This window comes from Archocentrus centrarchus, chromosome 7, assembly GCF_007364275.1.
Source record: "Archocentrus centrarchus isolate MPI-CPG fArcCen1 chromosome 7, fArcCen1, whole genome shotgun sequence".
Classification (NCBI taxonomy): Eukaryota; Metazoa; Chordata; class Actinopteri; order Cichliformes; family Cichlidae; genus Archocentrus; species Archocentrus centrarchus.
The window spans coordinates 24,363,475-24,381,397 of record NC_044352.1 but is presented as its reverse complement, the minus strand read 5'-3'; the positions used below and the strand labels follow the sequence as shown (position 1 = coordinate 24,381,397).

Sequence of the window (17,923 nt, the reverse complement as noted above, 5' to 3'; positions counted from 1 at the left end):
GGAGAAAGTTTGAAATCCTCTTCAAACCCATCCTCCTTTGAGATTTAACTACTTCAGCATACTTTGAGTTTACTTTAAACAGATCCCAAGCCATTTAACCTTTCAGGTATTATTTGGTTTGTTGATATCTTTTACAGTTTTACAGTGAAAGTTTAAGTTTTATGAAACTTTTATTTTAGTGGAGTCCTGCACTCATATAATCAGATTTGTGTCATACAGAAACCTTAATTGAAAATAAAGCACACCATAGAAGTATAAATTTCTTGTCAGAAATATTCTTATTTAGTATCTCAAGTATAAAATATAAAACAAATGCTTCTTGTGTTTAGTGTTTAAAATGATGAGCTTATGGTTATGCTACCCTACAGATTTCTTCAGATGACATTTTATTTCATTTTATTCTTCCAAAAACCAAACAGTTATATCTAAAAACACATTTTCAATATTTCTGGTAAGTACATTACCTATACATACATTCCTCAGTAAAACAACCACATAATAAAAAATGTCACTGGGTTAAGCTTAAAGGTTTAAGAGGGAAAAAACACTATTTCCTATAAGCTATTTACGCTAAAAAACAAAATTCTTATCACTACACTGAAGAAATATATAAAGCTTGAAGCACATCATTCCTTTGTCTACACCACCTCAAATCTACATGAGCCAGCTACTGGCTAATAGTTTTGGTATAGCTCTGTATAAGACTTTGAAAGTACTGTTGTGTGTTTTTTTGGGGTTGAAAAATTACAATGTAACATTTGGGAAAGAAATACCACAACAGAAAGGAGTAGAGACTGGAGAGTACTGCCAGAGCCTGCAGAGGCTGAATGTACTTGCCATGATAGAGGATCCTCCCAGTGGCAAAGATGATCCAGGTGAGGATCAGCAGGAGGAGGCAGAAGGTTATTGCTTTGGCCTCATTGTAATTTTTTGGGAGGTCTTTCCCCATGTAGGAGAAAACAAAGCAAAGAGAGCACAATGATAAAGGTAAAACCAGAGAAACAGATGCTGCTTTAAAATCAATTTCACAATCAAGGATGATTTTTTGGGGGTCCCAGTACATGTCCTTTTTGGATCTGGGGGTGGCATATGTGAAGTTAATAAGAATGAAAATTGCCTGTGTCACAAATGCCACAGCAATGAACAGCCATTGTCCGTGATATTTCATCCACCAACTGTGGAGCTTGGGTATCTGGGCTGCTATTTTGAAAATACAAACAATTTGAAAAGAGCGCACAACAAAACACGCTAAGCAGACAGTGAAGAATAAAAGAAATGGTGAGTATCTTAAGATACAGAACGCAACTGTTGGTTTGCCAAAATAAAAAAATACACTAAGGCTAGACAAACTGAGACAGCCTAAAATAAGAAAGCACATTGGCCCCCCAGCAGATTTGACAACGGGTGTGTTGTAGTTCAGGGCAAAGAGAACAGACGAAGCCAGTGAGATGAACACCAAGGCAAGGGCACAGACCATGATCCCTACAGCCCAAATGTCTGTAAATGGTATATACTCCACCGCCCGTGGATTGCATGATGTACTTCCTTCTTCAGACCATTCTGTGTCCTTACAGTTAATGCACTTGTATGGATCCCCTGTTTGACAAACAAATGGACAAAAGGTCATTAAATTAACTTTATTTTTTTAATGGTATGGAATAGACCGGCTCCACTGTACATAATAATCACCATCTGACTACCAAACCAAGCAGGCCACTCATGTGTCATGTACAAAAAAATTACATGTTTTTATACATGCAAAAGCAGTTATGAGTGAGAGTCCAGAGAGACACAGCAGAATAATACTAACATTACTTGTCATGTTACCTTTTGTAATTCCAGTTGGCTAAAGTTTTCCACTTTAGTTGGGAATTTAGTGCATTTCCCTCATGTACACATATTAACAGGAACACAGACAGTTGACTAGAGCCTGTAATTTAAATAAATTCCCTGTTACATCCCATAATAAGCAGGTACTGAGCACAGCATTTACTGAATCTTTGTTGCTGCTTTCTACTTTTACATTCAGATTCAGATTCTATCAGAGTCAAGCTGGAACATGTGTGATGGAAGAGTGAACTTAGCATTTCCAATCAAAAACAAGGTTTTTAACCTCCTCACTGGCAAGCTGAAGAGACTGTGAATCTTGTCGGGGGAAACCAGGCAAAGGGCAGTCAATCAGCAAGGGAGGAGTGGCATCAGATAGTGGATGAAGTGAGGGGCTGCACATTTCAACTCTGACTGGAAAACTAGTACAGCCCAAGAATAAAAATATGGGTTGGGGATGAGCATAATAGGTGCACTTTAAATGACAGTTCCAAACATTTAATCCTGAATTCTGTATGTTTTCCTGAGCTTTTACTTCCACTTTAACTTGCCTTCTGCTTCAGAAATTTGCCAAAGGTTTGGCTAATTGTGATAAGACTTAAACTTACTGCTCAGATTTGTGCAGTGGTGGATTTACACAGAATTAAAAGCATCCTATAGCATCCAATCAATGTGAGTATTAAATCATTTTAGCTTTTGTAAATGCTTTGCTGCCTGAAGTCATGAAGTCAAGACTGACAGTGCTGCTTGTACCCTTTTCCCCCCTCTCATGTAAAATTATTTACCTGTGCTGTTTATGTAAGTCCCATTTGGACAGATTGTACAATTGAAGCAGCATTCATGGATTCCATCTTGTGTTTTCTTGTACCCTACATCACATTCTTTAGAACACACTGAAGTAGGTACCTGCAGACAAGATGAATTTTTGTACAAAATCAAATTTATGGACAGGTGAGAGAATACGGTGAAGGACGGAGTAAACAAATAGGGAGGTACTGTAATAAATGAATTCGGCCTTTTTGAATTTAAGCATGTTTTGTAACTTTTATTAGATTTGCATAATATAGCAAAACATCCCTTCAAATAAGCCAATTGCCATCCACAACTAGATGCACAAGCATACACAAGTATTTAGAAATGGGGAGAATATATTTTTAATCAGGGAATCGAATAATTTGAAAACTTCGGGGGGTGGGGTGGGGGGAACTTACTTGTCCTGTTGTTGTGTGCCACTTAATTTTGGTGCTGTTGATGGAGAAATTAAATCCATTAAAATTATAATAGCCAACCTCTTGTATATCAGAACTTTGGTCCCAAAAAACTATTGCGTAGGATCCAAACATGGGGTCACCATTCTCATCAAACTGAACAGTGTAATTTAAAAGTGTGAAATTTGACTTTCTCAGCTCTGTGAGAACCTGATGAAGACACACAAAAGAATAGATTATTAGGATGTGTTACTTTATGTGTTACACAAAGTGTCAAAAAAGTACATTTCTGTGGCTTTATCAAAAGCAGTGGTTATCTGTGGTCCTGGTAGAAATAGTAAGTAAACCTTTGGATTTAATCAGTCAGTTATTTTGATGGGATAAGCTTCAAACTAGGATTAAGCAGGAAAAATAAACCATTTGTTTACTTTTTGGCCTTATAGATTACCAGGTTTGCACAGTCATGCGTTCTCCTCTAATGAAATGTTGCTGAAGTTTAAAACTTTCTGCCTTGAGCGGGCCTTGAAAAGTCATTAATGCCTTCATCTCATCACATTTAGATTATTGTCATTTCTTCTTCTCAGGTCTTCCCACCACCAGCTTGTTCAAGTCTCAACTGCCAGAGAGGCAAAACCATATCACTCCTATCATAAGTACACTACACTGGCCACCTCTTACAGAATTTTAAAACTTTTATTAATTGCTTTCAAAGCCTCACATGGCCTCGCTCTGGCCTACATTATAGATTTACTCACACTCAGTGAGTACTCACATTCAACTTAATGCAAACTATTTTAGATGATGAGTCTTCTGATATCCTTTTTGTTTTGTGAGGAGCTACTTCACATCAGTATAGACTCATGACTAATAATTCAAATGTTTACGTGGGTGAATAAAATGTTAATATAATATAAACTCATACTTGTTCCTTTAGATTTACCAACTCCTGAATTCAGTAAACTTTTGCTGATGTCTAGGTGCTCACATACTTCTTCAACATCATGCTGAATGTTTGAATGATGTTTTAATATGGAAAAATCTTATGCAATCCTTTCAAATGATTTGCACAGAGGTGTGAATCCATTATACTTACCATGTAGGGGTAGACTGTGATATTGTCTTTACATCTTCCGGCTCCACATTGTAAGACATTGTGTAAGGCGTGAGCAATGGAATACACCGCAGAATAAACAGGGATGGAGAAGGATGGGTCTGCATCAATGATTTCCTCAGCACTGAGACCACTGCAGTTGCAAAGCTGGTTACAGAATTCCTGTTCTGCATTTTCACAGTGACTCTGGGCTTTGAGAGAATGAATGAACTCACTGAAACCGGGTATAGTTATTTTAGGCTCAGCAACCCCAAGCACAGTTCCAAGAGCTTTGATTCCTTTTGTCTGGTCTTGTATATTTTTGTTTAAGGACCATGCATCTCCAGCTATCCACACCTTGTTTGTGACATGTTGTTCTTTCACTGACTTCATGAGCTCTTCAACAGTCCATTCAGGTGCAAAAACAATAATGACGTTTATGTTTTGTGCATTAATCTGATTTAATGTTGCTTTGTAATCAGTGTCATGATCAAGGCCTTTGTTATAAGCCAGGCAGATTCCAGTGCCCTTAGTTTTCTTCATAAATAAGTCCAGCCCATCTGTGCCATAATCATCATTAACATAAAGGAAAGCAACCCATTTCCAGTTGAATTCCCTCAAAATGCTCAAAATCACTTCAACTACATCTTTATTGGGATGCACTGTTCTCATGAAAGAGGGGAAACTCTGTTTTCTGGAAAAGATTGAACTGGCAGCTCCATAACTGACCTGAGAAACAGAAAAATATCATCATAATTAGTCACAATAATTGATAATTTAATCTATATTTCTGATAGTAATCGTATTTTTTTAACTTTGACAATTTTAGTATTTTAACTGCAACCTATTTTGATCAAAGAAATAGATTTGAAATATTTTTTCTTATTGTGTATCTGGTTTACAAAATGTTAAAGTATAGAACAGCTCATAGTTCTACCATAGGAATAAGATCCATCATGAACAGTGGGGCTACAGTCCGTGCCTTTTGGCTTGTATAGGTGCCGACCACCGCTATCACCTTGGACAAATTCCCGTGTGGCTCCTCCAGAGGCCGGATTAAACCATTAGTAGAGATTAGGTTGAAAGGTCCTGGGAAACTGGCAGCATCTGTGCAGTGATCAAACATTTCATAGCCAAGGAACACATTTGGCAGTAACTTGGTAGAGTTGTTGATTTCTTCTACAGAGAATCTCATCAGCTGAAACCTCCGATAACTGGACAGAATAAAAGGTGCACTGTGGGCAGATGAAGGACAGTGATAAATTCAGTTTCAATAATGACTGTACATTTTATTTTAGAATAATTTAGAGCTAATTAGATTGAGGTCAGTAATGTAGACTTTGTCCATCAAGAATGCTGATAATCCAGCAATTAATTTTACTGTCTTAAGCGAAATGTTTAAAATCTAGCTATTAAACTCAAGTTCAAAGAAAGAGTATTGAATAATAGCCTTTCTATATATGTGTTTTATTAGTTTCATCATGCGAAGGCATGCAGCATACTATAACTTACCTGGAGCAGTCAATGACTTCTGGTCTGTGGTGATAAAAAGAGCCATCAACATGATGAATATCAAAAAGTCCACCTATCAAATAATCTCCTTGTAGCTGAAACTCAGAGGCTGGCACGGCGCATTGATCAAAGGCACGTAGAAAAGACCACAGAACACACAGATAAGCAACAGTGTATTTCATTCTCATAGATCTTGCCAGTCTACTGTGAACTGTAACCAAATTTGACTCTGTCTGAAGTTATGAGACACTGGTAATGGTTGAGTCTCTGTGATCATTTTCATGCAGGACAGCTGATGAATATCTATGGTTTAAGAATTCACAAATCAGTATGCAAAAATCATTTCAACTAACGCAGCAGCTGAATGCTTCTGCTGTCTCATTAATCTGATGAGGCAAAACATTATGTAAAAGTGATTTTTTTTTTTAATTCAGGTGATCAGTTGCACCCACTTTGAGCCTTGAGCCACATCCAGCTCAAATATTGAAAAATATTTACAAAAAAAGAAGAAACTTATTCTTGTTTCATGATATTTTTTGTCAAGAAAGAAAGAAAGAAAGAAAGAAAGAAAGAAAGAAAGAAAGAAAGAAGGAAAGAAAGAAAGAAAGAAAGAAAGAAAGAAAGAAAGAAAGAAAGAAAGAAAGAAAGAAAGAAAGAAAGAAAGAAAGAAAGAAAGAAAGAACTGTACCCAAGAGTTCTGGTCCTGTGTTACAACTGATATATTTAGCTGTTTCCTGCATAAAACGTTTAACATAAAATCAATGCAGGAAAAAATGGGACACAAATTTAGGAACTTGTAACTGACCAAGAGGTTCTTGGCTATCACTGGCTTAAAATAATCTCTTTCTACTGTAGTATACAAGAAGACACAGTATTTGCATAAACAAATGTTAGCAGGGCTTAGGACAAAATTTACAAATAGTATAACTGCAGCACTTATATTAAGCCAGCATAAAAATAACTTTTAGAAAACTGCTTCAAGAAAATTAACTGTTGCTATGGGAGACTGTCCAGTCATGCTTAGAAAAACGTATGAAGTTCCTCACTTTGATGTATTTTTATAAGTCATTGCTACTGGCATGACCTCTGTGCTACAGGAATGAAGTAAAGATGAAGCTGAGATGATAATCTACCAACAAATACATAAAAATTAATTACTCTGTATCTTTGCTTCCTCCTTAAAATGCTACATCTTTTACTAAACGAGCTTTGGGTGACATGATTGTTCAGCACACAGGATTTTCTAAAGAAAATAATTTGCAATTTCTCTGGGCAACCGTGCTGGATTCTCACCAGAATTTGAATTCAGGCAATTTCCTGATGAAAGGGCGGAACTCCTCGTTCTGCTTGATAGGAAGGGATAGGCCCTCACTGACAGGAGATGCAGAATATTGGGTGAGTTAGTGGTTTTCACATTCTGTACCCAGCACCACTCAAACACCGCCCCTGGCAGATGGTTTAGTTGATTTGAACATTGTCTGTCTCACAAACATGTCACTCTCCAAACACTGAATCACCGAAATAACACAGAGGGCCTATTGTCACTTCCCATAATTTTCCAAGGTTTAAAAAACTGAACTAAAATAACTTTCATTTTATGACTGTAAATATAGTAGTAGAATTGGTGACCCTGAACCATCCCTTAGTTATCCTGCAATAGGCCTAGGCTGCTGGGGGGCTCCCACGATGTCTTCATATACACCACTCTGCATCCAATCATTAGTTATTATTAATCTCTGGCTCTCTTCCACAGCATGTCTTCTATTCTGTCTCTCTCCCCTCACTCCCAACTGGTTGCAGCAGATGACTGCCCCTCTCTGATCCTGATTCTGCTGGAGGTTTCTTCCTGTTAAAAGGGAGTTTTTCCTTCCTATTGTTGTCAATTGCTCGCTCATAGCAGGATCTGATTGTTGGGTTTTCTCTGTATTATTGTAGTGTCTTTACCTTAAAATGAAAGGCATCTTGAGATGACTGTTGTGATTTGGAGCTAAATAAATAAAATTGAATTGAATCGAATTTAACAGAATTTTTTGTTATACACCACCCTTAACCAAAAATCTAAGCAGAAAATAAAACACACCACACAACTGATGTTTTACTGAATGACATTTTACTGATATACAACTGCTGTACATTTTAATGTAAAATTAATGAAGGTTTTAGGAGAAAGAAGAGTCCCGTGACTGCTAAGTAACATATAATTACAGTCTACACTAAATTTAACAGAAGTATAATTTTGTCAAAAACATTCAAATTTAGTAGCTCAAGTGCAAAAAATAACAATTGCACATGTGTACATATTTACGAATGAAATGTAGGTTAGTGTGATGTGAGGTTATTACAGGAAACACAAAACTAAAAACATGTTTCCATTATTCATGCTGTGTGACTTCGTTCAGTCGTTTTAACGGAGTAAGTAAATCACTTACAAATGTATCCCTCGGTTACACAACCAAATAATGAAAAACATGTCACAGAGTCAACACAAAACAAAGAGAATGAGGGTTTAAACTACTCTAGCCTCCTTTCAATATTTGCTGCAAATTATTTCATCACAGAAGATGCAAATAAAGCCTGAAGCTCAGCCCTCTGCTGGTTTTTTTTTTTTTTTTTTAATGTTTTGTTATAATGTAACATTTGGGGGGGGGGGGGGGAAATACCACAACAGAAAAGAGTAGAGACTGGAGAGTACTGCCAGAGCCTGCAGAGGCTGGCTGTACTTGCCATGACAGAGGATTCTCCCAGTGGCAAAGATGATCCAGGTGAGGATCAGCAGGAGGAGGCAGGTTATTGCCTGTTATATTGTAAAGTTTAAAATAATGTAAAATAATGTCATCTTTTATTTGTACTAATTTTTTTTAAATAGATATTTATCATGTATCTGGTTTACAAAATGTTAAAGTACAGAACAGCTCATAGTTCTACCATAGGAATGAGATCCATCATGAACAGTGGGGCTACAGTCCGTGCCAGTGGGCTTGTATAGGTGCTGGCCACCGCTATCACTTTGGACAAATTCCTGTGTGGCTTTTCCAGAGGCCGGATTAAATCATTAGTAAAGATTAGGTTGAAAGGTCCTGGGAAACTGGCAGTATCTGTACAGTGGTCAAATATTTTGGCAGTAACTTGGTAGTTGTTGATTTCTTCCACAGTAAATCTCATCCTCTGAAACCTCCGATAACTGGAGAGAATAAAAGGTGAATAAAAGGAGAATAAAAGAATAGGACAGTGATAATTTCAGTTTCAATACTGTTTGTACAGAGTAAATACTTGCAATTTCAGGCATCCATTAACAGTTAACTTAAAAATAAGATCATTTTATTTTAAAATAATTTATAGCTAAATGCGCTGAGGTCAGTAATGGAGTCCAACATTCATTTCACTGGTTTAAGAGTTTTATTGTTAATTAAGCCAATATCCATTTTCTCAGTATTTTATTAGTTTAATCACTAGAAGGAAACTTTAGCTTACCTGGAGCAGTCAATGGCTTCTGGTCTTTGATGATAAAGACAGCCATTTAGTTGATGAATATCAAAAAGTCCACCTATCAAATAATCCAACGAAAACTCTGAGGCTGAGCCAGCACATTGAGCCAAGGGATGCAGTAAACACCCCAGTACACACAGATAAGATAAGCAAGAATGCCTTTCATTCTCAAAGAACTATTTTCCAGTCTACAGTGAACTGTAACAGAATTTGACTCTGCCTGAAGTTATGAGACACTGGTGATGGTTGATGAATACTTATGGCTGAATGATTCATAAATCAGTATGCAAAAAAATCAAATGGTTGCTTCATCTTAATCTGATAATGCTGGACACAAACGCAAAAGATATCAAAGAGTTTGCTTCTTTTATACAGGTGATCAAATGTATCCAAGTTTTTAGTCACATGTATCAGGTATTTTTTTAAAATTACAAAGAAAGAATTTTATAGTTGTTTCACGTTTTGTGTTATGAGTACCTGAACGAAATTTAAAGACAGAATAGCAATTGCTAGTATGCAGTCTGTCTAAAAAAGGTGAGTTATGAACTGTACAGAAATAAATTTTGATTGGGATGAACAGAATGGACTCACAAAACTGTATTTGGTTACAAGTCTTCACTCTTTCATGAACACCTATAAAATATGAAGCCAGGAGTGTACTGTTCAAAGGGACACAGCCTCTTTAATAGCATTTGGAGTGAAAAAATTACACTTAAGTTATTAAAATCAAGTTTTTGTTTATAACTGTAGCACAAGAAAATAACATGCAATCCATGAAAAACATTTATCAGATCAAGAACCCAATTTAGCAGTTTTACGTCTATAACTTTCAACTGAAATATTTTTTAACACTCAGAAACAGTATGGTGTTTGGATGAAATAAAAATAATCTCAAAAAATTATATTTTAAAATATATAGATATATACACACACACAGTCCCAGACAACCCTTTGAAACACAAACTTTTTACAGGAAAATGTTTTGATCCCTTACTACAGTGCTGATCAAAGTTTAATAGTTACAGATTTGCAGCATTTTGATAAAAAAAAAAAAAAAAAAAATCAACAGGTTCATAGAAAAGAATGTGTGATCGCCACCCACGTCATCCATTTGTTATAATAAAAGCTCTCAATCTGTGTTTTCTTACGTTTCCTCTGAAAAAGAAAGAGAACAACAGTTTGCTTGGAATGACTACATTTAGCACAACTCTTTTCAAAGATTTTACACAGAATATGAAGGACAACAACAGCCAGTCTACAAATTCCAAATGAGCCTCAGTCTCTGAAACCCTTCTGGGTAAATATTTCAAAGAGATAAGGGTCACTGGGGTAAACTTGCTTGGTTGACTGCTCTCAGATTAGCCATGTTATGAATTTATCTGGAATACTGGTTATGCACTTTAGGACAATATGTTTTGAATAAATATCCACTTAATGGTTTAAAAATCTGAGGTAAAGCAAATACATTGACTTGCCATTTCATGCTAAATGTTCACTGACCCCATTTGTCAAGGTAATTATACCCAAAATGATTTTTAAATTTTACTTCATCCCAGTATCCCGTTTACTACTCTACAAAGGCGCAAAAATAAAAAGAAGTGACTTAAGGTTGACCACAGACTATAAGAGACTAAATTATTTGGGATTAGTGACTCTCCTGGAATTACACAATTATGCAGGGTGGCTAACTATTCAAATATACAATCAAAGTTTTTAAACATTGTGCTGGGTGAAATTCATTTGATAGATTAACAGGTATGTGTTTTTCTGCCCTTCATGGATGCATGTTCAGGTGAAAAGTGACCAATTTATCCAAGTATATTCATTTAGAACAGAGGACAATTGTCAGAGACGTTTGAAGTCAGAGCAGCAGGATATTCTCATCGCAAAGATGAAAAATTTCAATTTGAAGACTCTTACATTTTCATCTGAGTTCACATTAACAGCTTTACTCATACTTTTAATAACTTTAAGAAATTAAAAATTACATGTTAATTGAATGTTGGTAGATATTAGAGAGGGAGACACACTGGAATAAACCAGTGGAAACATAGTAAGAAAAAAGAAAAAAAAAAAAAAAAAAATCACTCGTTTTACTGCAAATTTCTTTCAGTTTTGATGACTTTATATTTACCCTGTAGGGTTAAGAAAAAGGCAAAAAGTAGCACTGAGTCTCAACTATTAGAGTAACTGCAAACCAATCCTCAAAAAAAAAAAAAAAAAAAAGAAGAAGAAAAACGCTTAATAAACAAAGGCAATATTTTTTGACTAATTTGATCCATGCTGCTCATATCCTCATTCAGCACTGAGAACACTGTGGATCAAAACTTGTATTTTTCATGTTTACTCTTCAGCTGACAAAAAGAAAATACATTTCTAAACTTCTTCAATCCCACTGGCTGTGGCCAATAAATTTTAAATGCAACAAAGAGGAAGGGAAAGTGGGAGTTTTGTTTGTTTTATTTAACTAGCAAATGCTTTCCCTGTGTCTTCCTTGCCTTTGTATGTCCTCTTCCCATGTGTGAAGGGTAGGTATCTGTACTTGATCATATGCTAGAAAAGATGAGAAAGTAAAAAGGAGAATTAACATTTATTTCACATATTTCACAACATATTCTGGATCAAAATATAAAGTGCACTGCATAGAACATAACAATGACACCCTTTTAATACTGCAAATTTCCTTCAATAAAGCATGAAGTTTAACGTGTGAATCTGTCTAATCCAGTGCTGTGGCCCACTTAAAAAAAAGAAAGAAAATCCCACGGGGCCCACCCAATCTTAAATCTTCACTCTAATCAAAATACAAGAGTAAGTGATCATTTCCTTGAAAAGTTGATTAAAAAAACAAACAAACACAGGCTGTTGGCTATAAATTGCTACTGCTACCCAGTCATATGTAAAGTGCTAATGTCAATATGTGACCCACTTGCCACTGGGACACAAACTTCAATATAAGAGCAGTAAATTTAGGTCAGAATAATGAGTAATATCACAAACTAACCACTTACCAGTTAACCACTTAACCTATTACCAGTTTTTGCTTTTTATATAAATAAATAATTTATATAAATATGTAACTGTACTCACTTGTGAGTAATTTCAAACTGAATTTCTATTATTACTGCAGCCCACCTGCAGTACCTTTGCAGCCCACCAGGGGGCTGCAGCCCACACTTTGGGAAACAACGGTCTAATCCAAAACCAATTTTTGAACTGTTTGTATTACACTGTACGCACTTTCAGACCAAACTGCTATAGGGACAGTGGGAACATTCGCCATCTCTATCAGCAAGACTTAAGTGATGCAACAGCAGTTCGCATATCACCTTTTGTTGATTGTTGTTAACTGAAAATTATAATATCCTCAGTTCTTGCTTGCAGCATGTATAAACCTCTGAGTCTTTTTTTTTTTTTAAATGAAATCACACTCCAAGATAAGAGTAAAACAGTCAAAAATGAGTTGTGCCTTAAGCACCGGTACCTTCTGATTAACAAGATGCAGTGTCTTTGTTTTCTCAGTTAGGCACACTGATCGTCACAATAAGTTTCAAAATCCATCAAGATGTCACTGGCAGAAAAACTCAAATCGAGGCTTCAAATGGAGACTGAAAAAGTTCCTCCAGTCCTAAAGCACCTAATTACTGTTAATCTAGTACAGCTATGATCAATGTGTACAATCTATGGAGATGTCTTTCTGTACATTACTTACCTTAATCTGCCTCTTCATGGTGATGCAAAAGAGCATAATGAAGTACATTACAAGTATAGGCCAAAATACTGGCACATTGAAGGCATCAAAAAATGTGCAAACCATGGCGATGACGATGCCTTTTGTTGCTGAATGCCTGAAAAGGAAAATAACAAACTCAGAATACTGTCACTGTTAAAAGGTTTGTTAAAATAAGGAAGCATAATTCATTATCGTGCATCATGTACTGTGGAATCTTTGTTCTAAATTAATTTAGCAGCATAAAAACAATGAACATAAAGCCAGAGTTAAAGAGCTGTCTTAAGCAACAAGAACAAGGAGCTGATGCACGGCCTCTACGGAGCAAAATGACTGAAGATACCTACAAATCCATTCTGACTAATCATAATTACAATGAAATTCTAGGAGAAGGCAAAAAACTCCTTTAAAAAGAATATGTTTTTAATACAAATTAAATTCAACTTGGGAGTACCCTAAAATTATAGTAATGCAAAAAAAAATGATTAAGACATCTTGTAAATGTATCATGCACCAGACTGAAAAGGTGTAGTGACTAACCAAACTGTCAAACTAATTAATAAATTATTTAATGCAGCGATCATGTCAGTGTCATTTAAGACATCCAAAAAGATGCCACACTTGCCTGAATGCAAATACACATCACATTACATAATGGTGACTACTCATAGGCCAAGCAAAGTGAATTTTAATATCCAAAATATAAATGGAATGTATGCATATGAATAGACTGGAAGCTAAAACTGGAACTTAACTTTTATCCTGTTGCATTGCAACAAGTTTACAGCTCAGTAGTTTGAAACTAGACTGCAGACTGGAGATGCTTTTAATAGTTATAATAATAAATGGGTCTGCCACTGGGGGAGAGTAATAAGGGGGAGAGGCTGGAAAAGCATAGTGGGGCACACATTTAAATAGAAACTTAAAATCTCTAGTTTATTCAGCAAGTCTCTGAACAATAAATGAACACCAATAACTTAATCCTCTACACTGCACTTTTCACTTGACAAAAAACTCAAACATTTTAAATCGAGAAGATGAACATGGAACGGGAACTCAAAATGATGTTTTCATGCATCACGAACATGTCTGATTTAAAAAAAAGATATCAAGCTAACGCTTGTTTCCTCTCTTTGTTCTTCAGTATATGAGAGGACACAGTATTTGTATAACCAAATAAGATCCAAGGCCTAACACACAATTTAAAAATAGTCCAAATGATGCAGCAACTAAATTACCATCGGGTTGTAAGTGAAATTAATTGCTGCTGTGGAAATAAGTCAAGTTGTGATTTTAAAAATATAAAGAAATGTGTCTGTATTTAAATTATTTTTAGATGTCAGTGTTATACACATGACCTTTGTGTGAATGAAGTAAAGATGAATTTGAGAGAATGAGCTACAATTAAAATACACAAAAATGTACTAAACTTTATGACTGTGTCTTATTTTCCCCTAAAATGCTATCCACCCATTACTAAATGAGCTCTGCATGACATAATCTTTCAGCACACAGGCTGTTCTGAACAAAATAATTTGCACTTTTCCTGGGTGGCCATGCTGGAGTCTCACCAGAATTTGAATTCAGGCAACCTCCTGATGAAGGGGCGGAACTCCTCGTTCTGCTTGGTAGGAAGGGATGGGCCCTCATCTGCAGGAGATGTAGGTTACTGGGTTAGTTTTCATGTTCTATAACAACAACAACTTACATTTATGGAAAGGATCATTCCAGTGACATACAATTAAAAAAAAATGACTAACTCCCAAAACTTTTAGGAACCAAATAGTCATTACTGTGAGGACTTTGTTTCTGAGAGATCACTTGCAGATCAACAGAGTTCCTCAATAAGACTTCATTCCCTTTGTTGTCAACTGAGATATGGTGCCCACTTCTGTTTATTTGGATCCATCCATCTCAGCACTGAGATGCACTTTCAAATATACAAGTGTTAAATAATATTCTGCTCTTCCAATAACTATTGGGAAAGCTTTCATAATAAATGAAAAGCTATTGACATAGATACACACAGACAGATACTTTTGATGTAATTAATTACTTAATCAAAAGTCTAAATGAACATGTCAGTAACACCCCATGAGGTAGCCTACTTCCAAGCACACAATATGTCCACATCACAAACTCTACTTTAATGAAATTGAGTCGACTAACCTTCGTCAAGCAGTGAGGGATCCACTTTTGGCGACAGAAAAGCAATGAACAGGTTGAGATGGTAGATTCCCAAAGCATATGTTACTATATACCAACCCTGAAAAGCACATCAGAAAATAACCTCATTAAAGGGCATCTTTTTTGCTAGCGAAAAGCACAAAGAACAAATGAGTAAGAACATTTTTAAGGATTTAAACAGATCGTAAGAATCATGTTAAAAACAGATATCACAAAAGTGAGATAAGTTGTATAAGAACCATGTTATATTAACGCCTACTGCAAAGAGCAGCACCTCCTTCAAAACAAATAATAAAAAAGGAGAGCTGTACTATAGATGCACTAATCCAATATTTTATTTTAAATGAAGAATGGCAAAAAAAACCCCAATAACCTTAATGCACAATTATAATGTAATTCAGTAAAATCTACTAGAGGTGAATGAAGATCTCAAACTCTGTTTAAAACAATTGGGCATTTTAAACTTGATATCAGGTAGTATTTCTTACAGGACACATGAATAAAGCTTTTACAATTCCTCTTGTTTACATTTTCTGAATTGGCTAATTAAATAATAAATCAGAAACACACAAAAATAAACAATTACCTGTAGTAGATACACTCTGATCATGTAGACAGCAGTAAGTAGTAGAGTGGTTGCCCATCGCACTGCATAAAATGGTGTTGACTTGTCTAGCCATGACTGATAGACCTGTGACAGAAGAAAAACAAAAAAGCCTTTCAGACGTGCTGAAAAACACTGTTTCTCTTACACTTTCATTTCTTCTGCTTGAATATAATTCTACTCATCACTATTTTGAATGTGGTGAAAGTAAATGTGATAAAATCCTAAATTGACCTTACTGATAACCACCAGCCTTCTGGCAAATAAGATGAGATTCATATTTATCTGTAGTGAGCCATCGGTTTTGATGCCCTTATATTTGCAAACCAGTTTTATAAATTTGAGTTTTTGCTCATTCAGAAATAGAATGAGCTGGGAGATTTGTTTAGAATGAAGCTTCTTTGTTTATTTGGTTCAAACAATCAAAAAATAGGTGTTTTAAACATTGGTATCAGCACAGAATTTTCAGTATCAGTGTATCCCTAAATTTAAGCCCTGTTAAGTTACTTATGTTTGATCTGAGTGATGGGCACATTACCTGTCCAATTCCTGTGAAAAAGGCAGCAATAACAGAAGGTTTCCCATGGATCGACTCCCCAGCACTGTCCCCTTCTGACATTCTTAAAGGGAAGACAGAAACATTTTGATTAGCGGTGCATGAATTTAATCTACTTTAAGAAGAGTACTGCTCAGTACTCAGCATGACCCAGTCTATCCATCCAGCACACTTGCACAAAACGTAGGTATTAAATTAGAAACACATCGTCTTTTGCACATTCTTTTTTAAAGGCACTGGAAATAAATACCCTGTAAAAAGATTTGACAGACTTTACACAGAACCACACATTTGGAACAGATTTTTCTTTCTGTCTCTGCAATATAGATTTTCTAAACTAAAATAAATAAATAAAAAGAGAGAGCTGTCTGGAAACAGCTGTATGTGCGAGGAGCACATGTCCAATGGACGGGTCAATCAGAGTGATCAGATGACTGCCATGGCCCACATGGTCAAGATGACGAAATCTAATAGTAATTTTTCTTTAAATAACAATCTAAATAATTATTTCTATGCACTTAATCTAACCACGGGTCCTGTATTGGAATAATAACTGATGAGCTGATCATCGTATGTTGAGCATCAAAACTGCATTTATATCCAATGGAGCTTAGGTTCTTTTCTTAGGTAATTACACATTACACTTTAGGACATTTAACGATTAATTTGTTTCATCTTGTGGAAAGACGGACCGTGGAGAGCTGTAGCTGTGGCTAGTTAGCATTAGCTACATAACTAGAAAACAAGTTTAGGAAGTCAGGAAGACATTGAGGACGTTATATATCCTAAAACAGACTCACTGGCAAACTGAAATATGGCCACGATGGAAACCAAAAATTCAATAAGTGTTAATAACGTTTTATCTGAGATATTACTTTAAATTCATCGCGTTAGCTTACAAATGAGCCATGAAAGCGGCGTTAGCCAGCCAAATGTAAGTGACCTTTGGCCTGAGTTGCCGTTTGTATGGGTGATGTAGTTTTTGGTTCGGCTTCAGTTTACCTCTCTCGGGCCTTAAATAAAAGTACGCAACTACATTTCCCACAACTCCAACTAAGCAAGCGCAAACGTATGTAAAGAGAATTTGTAGTTTTTTTCTTCACCCCGTGTCCGTCGCAGGAATGTGTTCCCGGACACATGTGAACTACAAATTCCAGCAATCAATTTAAAGAACTGACAACTCACTTCCGGTGCTACGTTGCCAACAGTTTCACAGCTAGCCAGCTAGCACAGTTAAAATATGACTACTCTATATTAACCGCGTCCATATTCAGTGAATGATGTAATTACAGCCGATGTTGATTCTTAGATTGAATGCCCATTTGTGTCTCTAAGCTGTACTAGCAATTACGACGAAAACTGTCAATGACAGCTCTTTCTTACCTGATACGGCCGCTGTGACTCTACCCGGCTCTATCTAGCTAGCTAAACTAGCCACTTCTCTGGTGCGTACACGTCAGTACTTCCGCGAGGATTCGAAAATACCACAGGTTGGGTAGTAGAACACCGAATAGGATTCACTGTCGAGGTTTGAGCAGACTATAAACGCACGCAAGCGAATTCACTGCCTGTTCAAACGGTAAAAATCAAAACAGCATCAAAATGTCACTGCCCGGGGGCCTCTAACCCTGAACATTTTTTAAAAAACAAAAGACCCAAATAAACAAACAAAAAAAAAAAAAACCCCTGCGACCACTGACTTAAAGACCTTATTACTTTGAAA

General features: G+C 36.1%; 2 protein-coding genes across 5 annotated transcripts; both read right to left on the bottom strand.

Annotated features, from left to right (window-relative positions):
* Positions 1–550: 550 nt before the first annotated feature.
* LOC115783629 (taste receptor type 1 member 1-like) lies at positions 551–5,819 on the bottom strand. The gene is made up of 6 exons (XM_030734541.1): positions 5,638–5,819; positions 5,063–5,360; positions 4,129–4,854; positions 3,039–3,245; positions 2,613–2,733; positions 551–1,596 (listed from the first exon to the last, which is right to left on the bottom strand). The coding sequence occupies exons 1-6, from the start codon at positions 5,817–5,819 to the stop codon at positions 668–670; spliced, it is 2,463 nt and encodes an 820-aa protein (XP_030590401.1). The 3' UTR covers positions 551–667.
* A 3,757-nt stretch (positions 5,820–9,576) lies between these two features.
* On the bottom strand, positions 9,577–17,696 carry rer1 (retention in endoplasmic reticulum sorting receptor 1). 4 transcript variants are annotated; one of them, XM_030734293.1, is made up of 8 exons: positions 17,584–17,696; positions 16,183–16,264; positions 15,627–15,731; positions 15,023–15,119; positions 14,425–14,503; positions 12,938–12,971; positions 12,836–12,847; positions 9,577–11,676 (listed from the first exon to the last, which is right to left on the bottom strand). In XM_030734293.1, exons 2-8 carry the CDS (start codon positions 16,261–16,263, stop codon positions 11,587–11,589), a joined length of 498 nt encoding a protein of 165 aa, XP_030590153.1. In that variant the 5' UTR covers position 16,264; positions 17,584–17,696; the 3' UTR covers positions 9,577–11,586. The 4 variants fall into 4 exon arrangements, with proteins under 4 accessions (XP_030590153.1, XP_030590151.1, XP_030590150.1 ...); XM_030734292.1 differs by having other exon boundaries at positions 9,585–10,278; positions 11,622–11,676; positions 12,836–12,971; XM_030734291.1 differs by lacking the exon at positions 17,584–17,696 and adding an exon at positions 17,001–17,139 and having other exon boundaries at positions 9,578–11,676; positions 12,836–12,971.
* Positions 17,697–17,923: the final 227 nt, after the last annotated feature.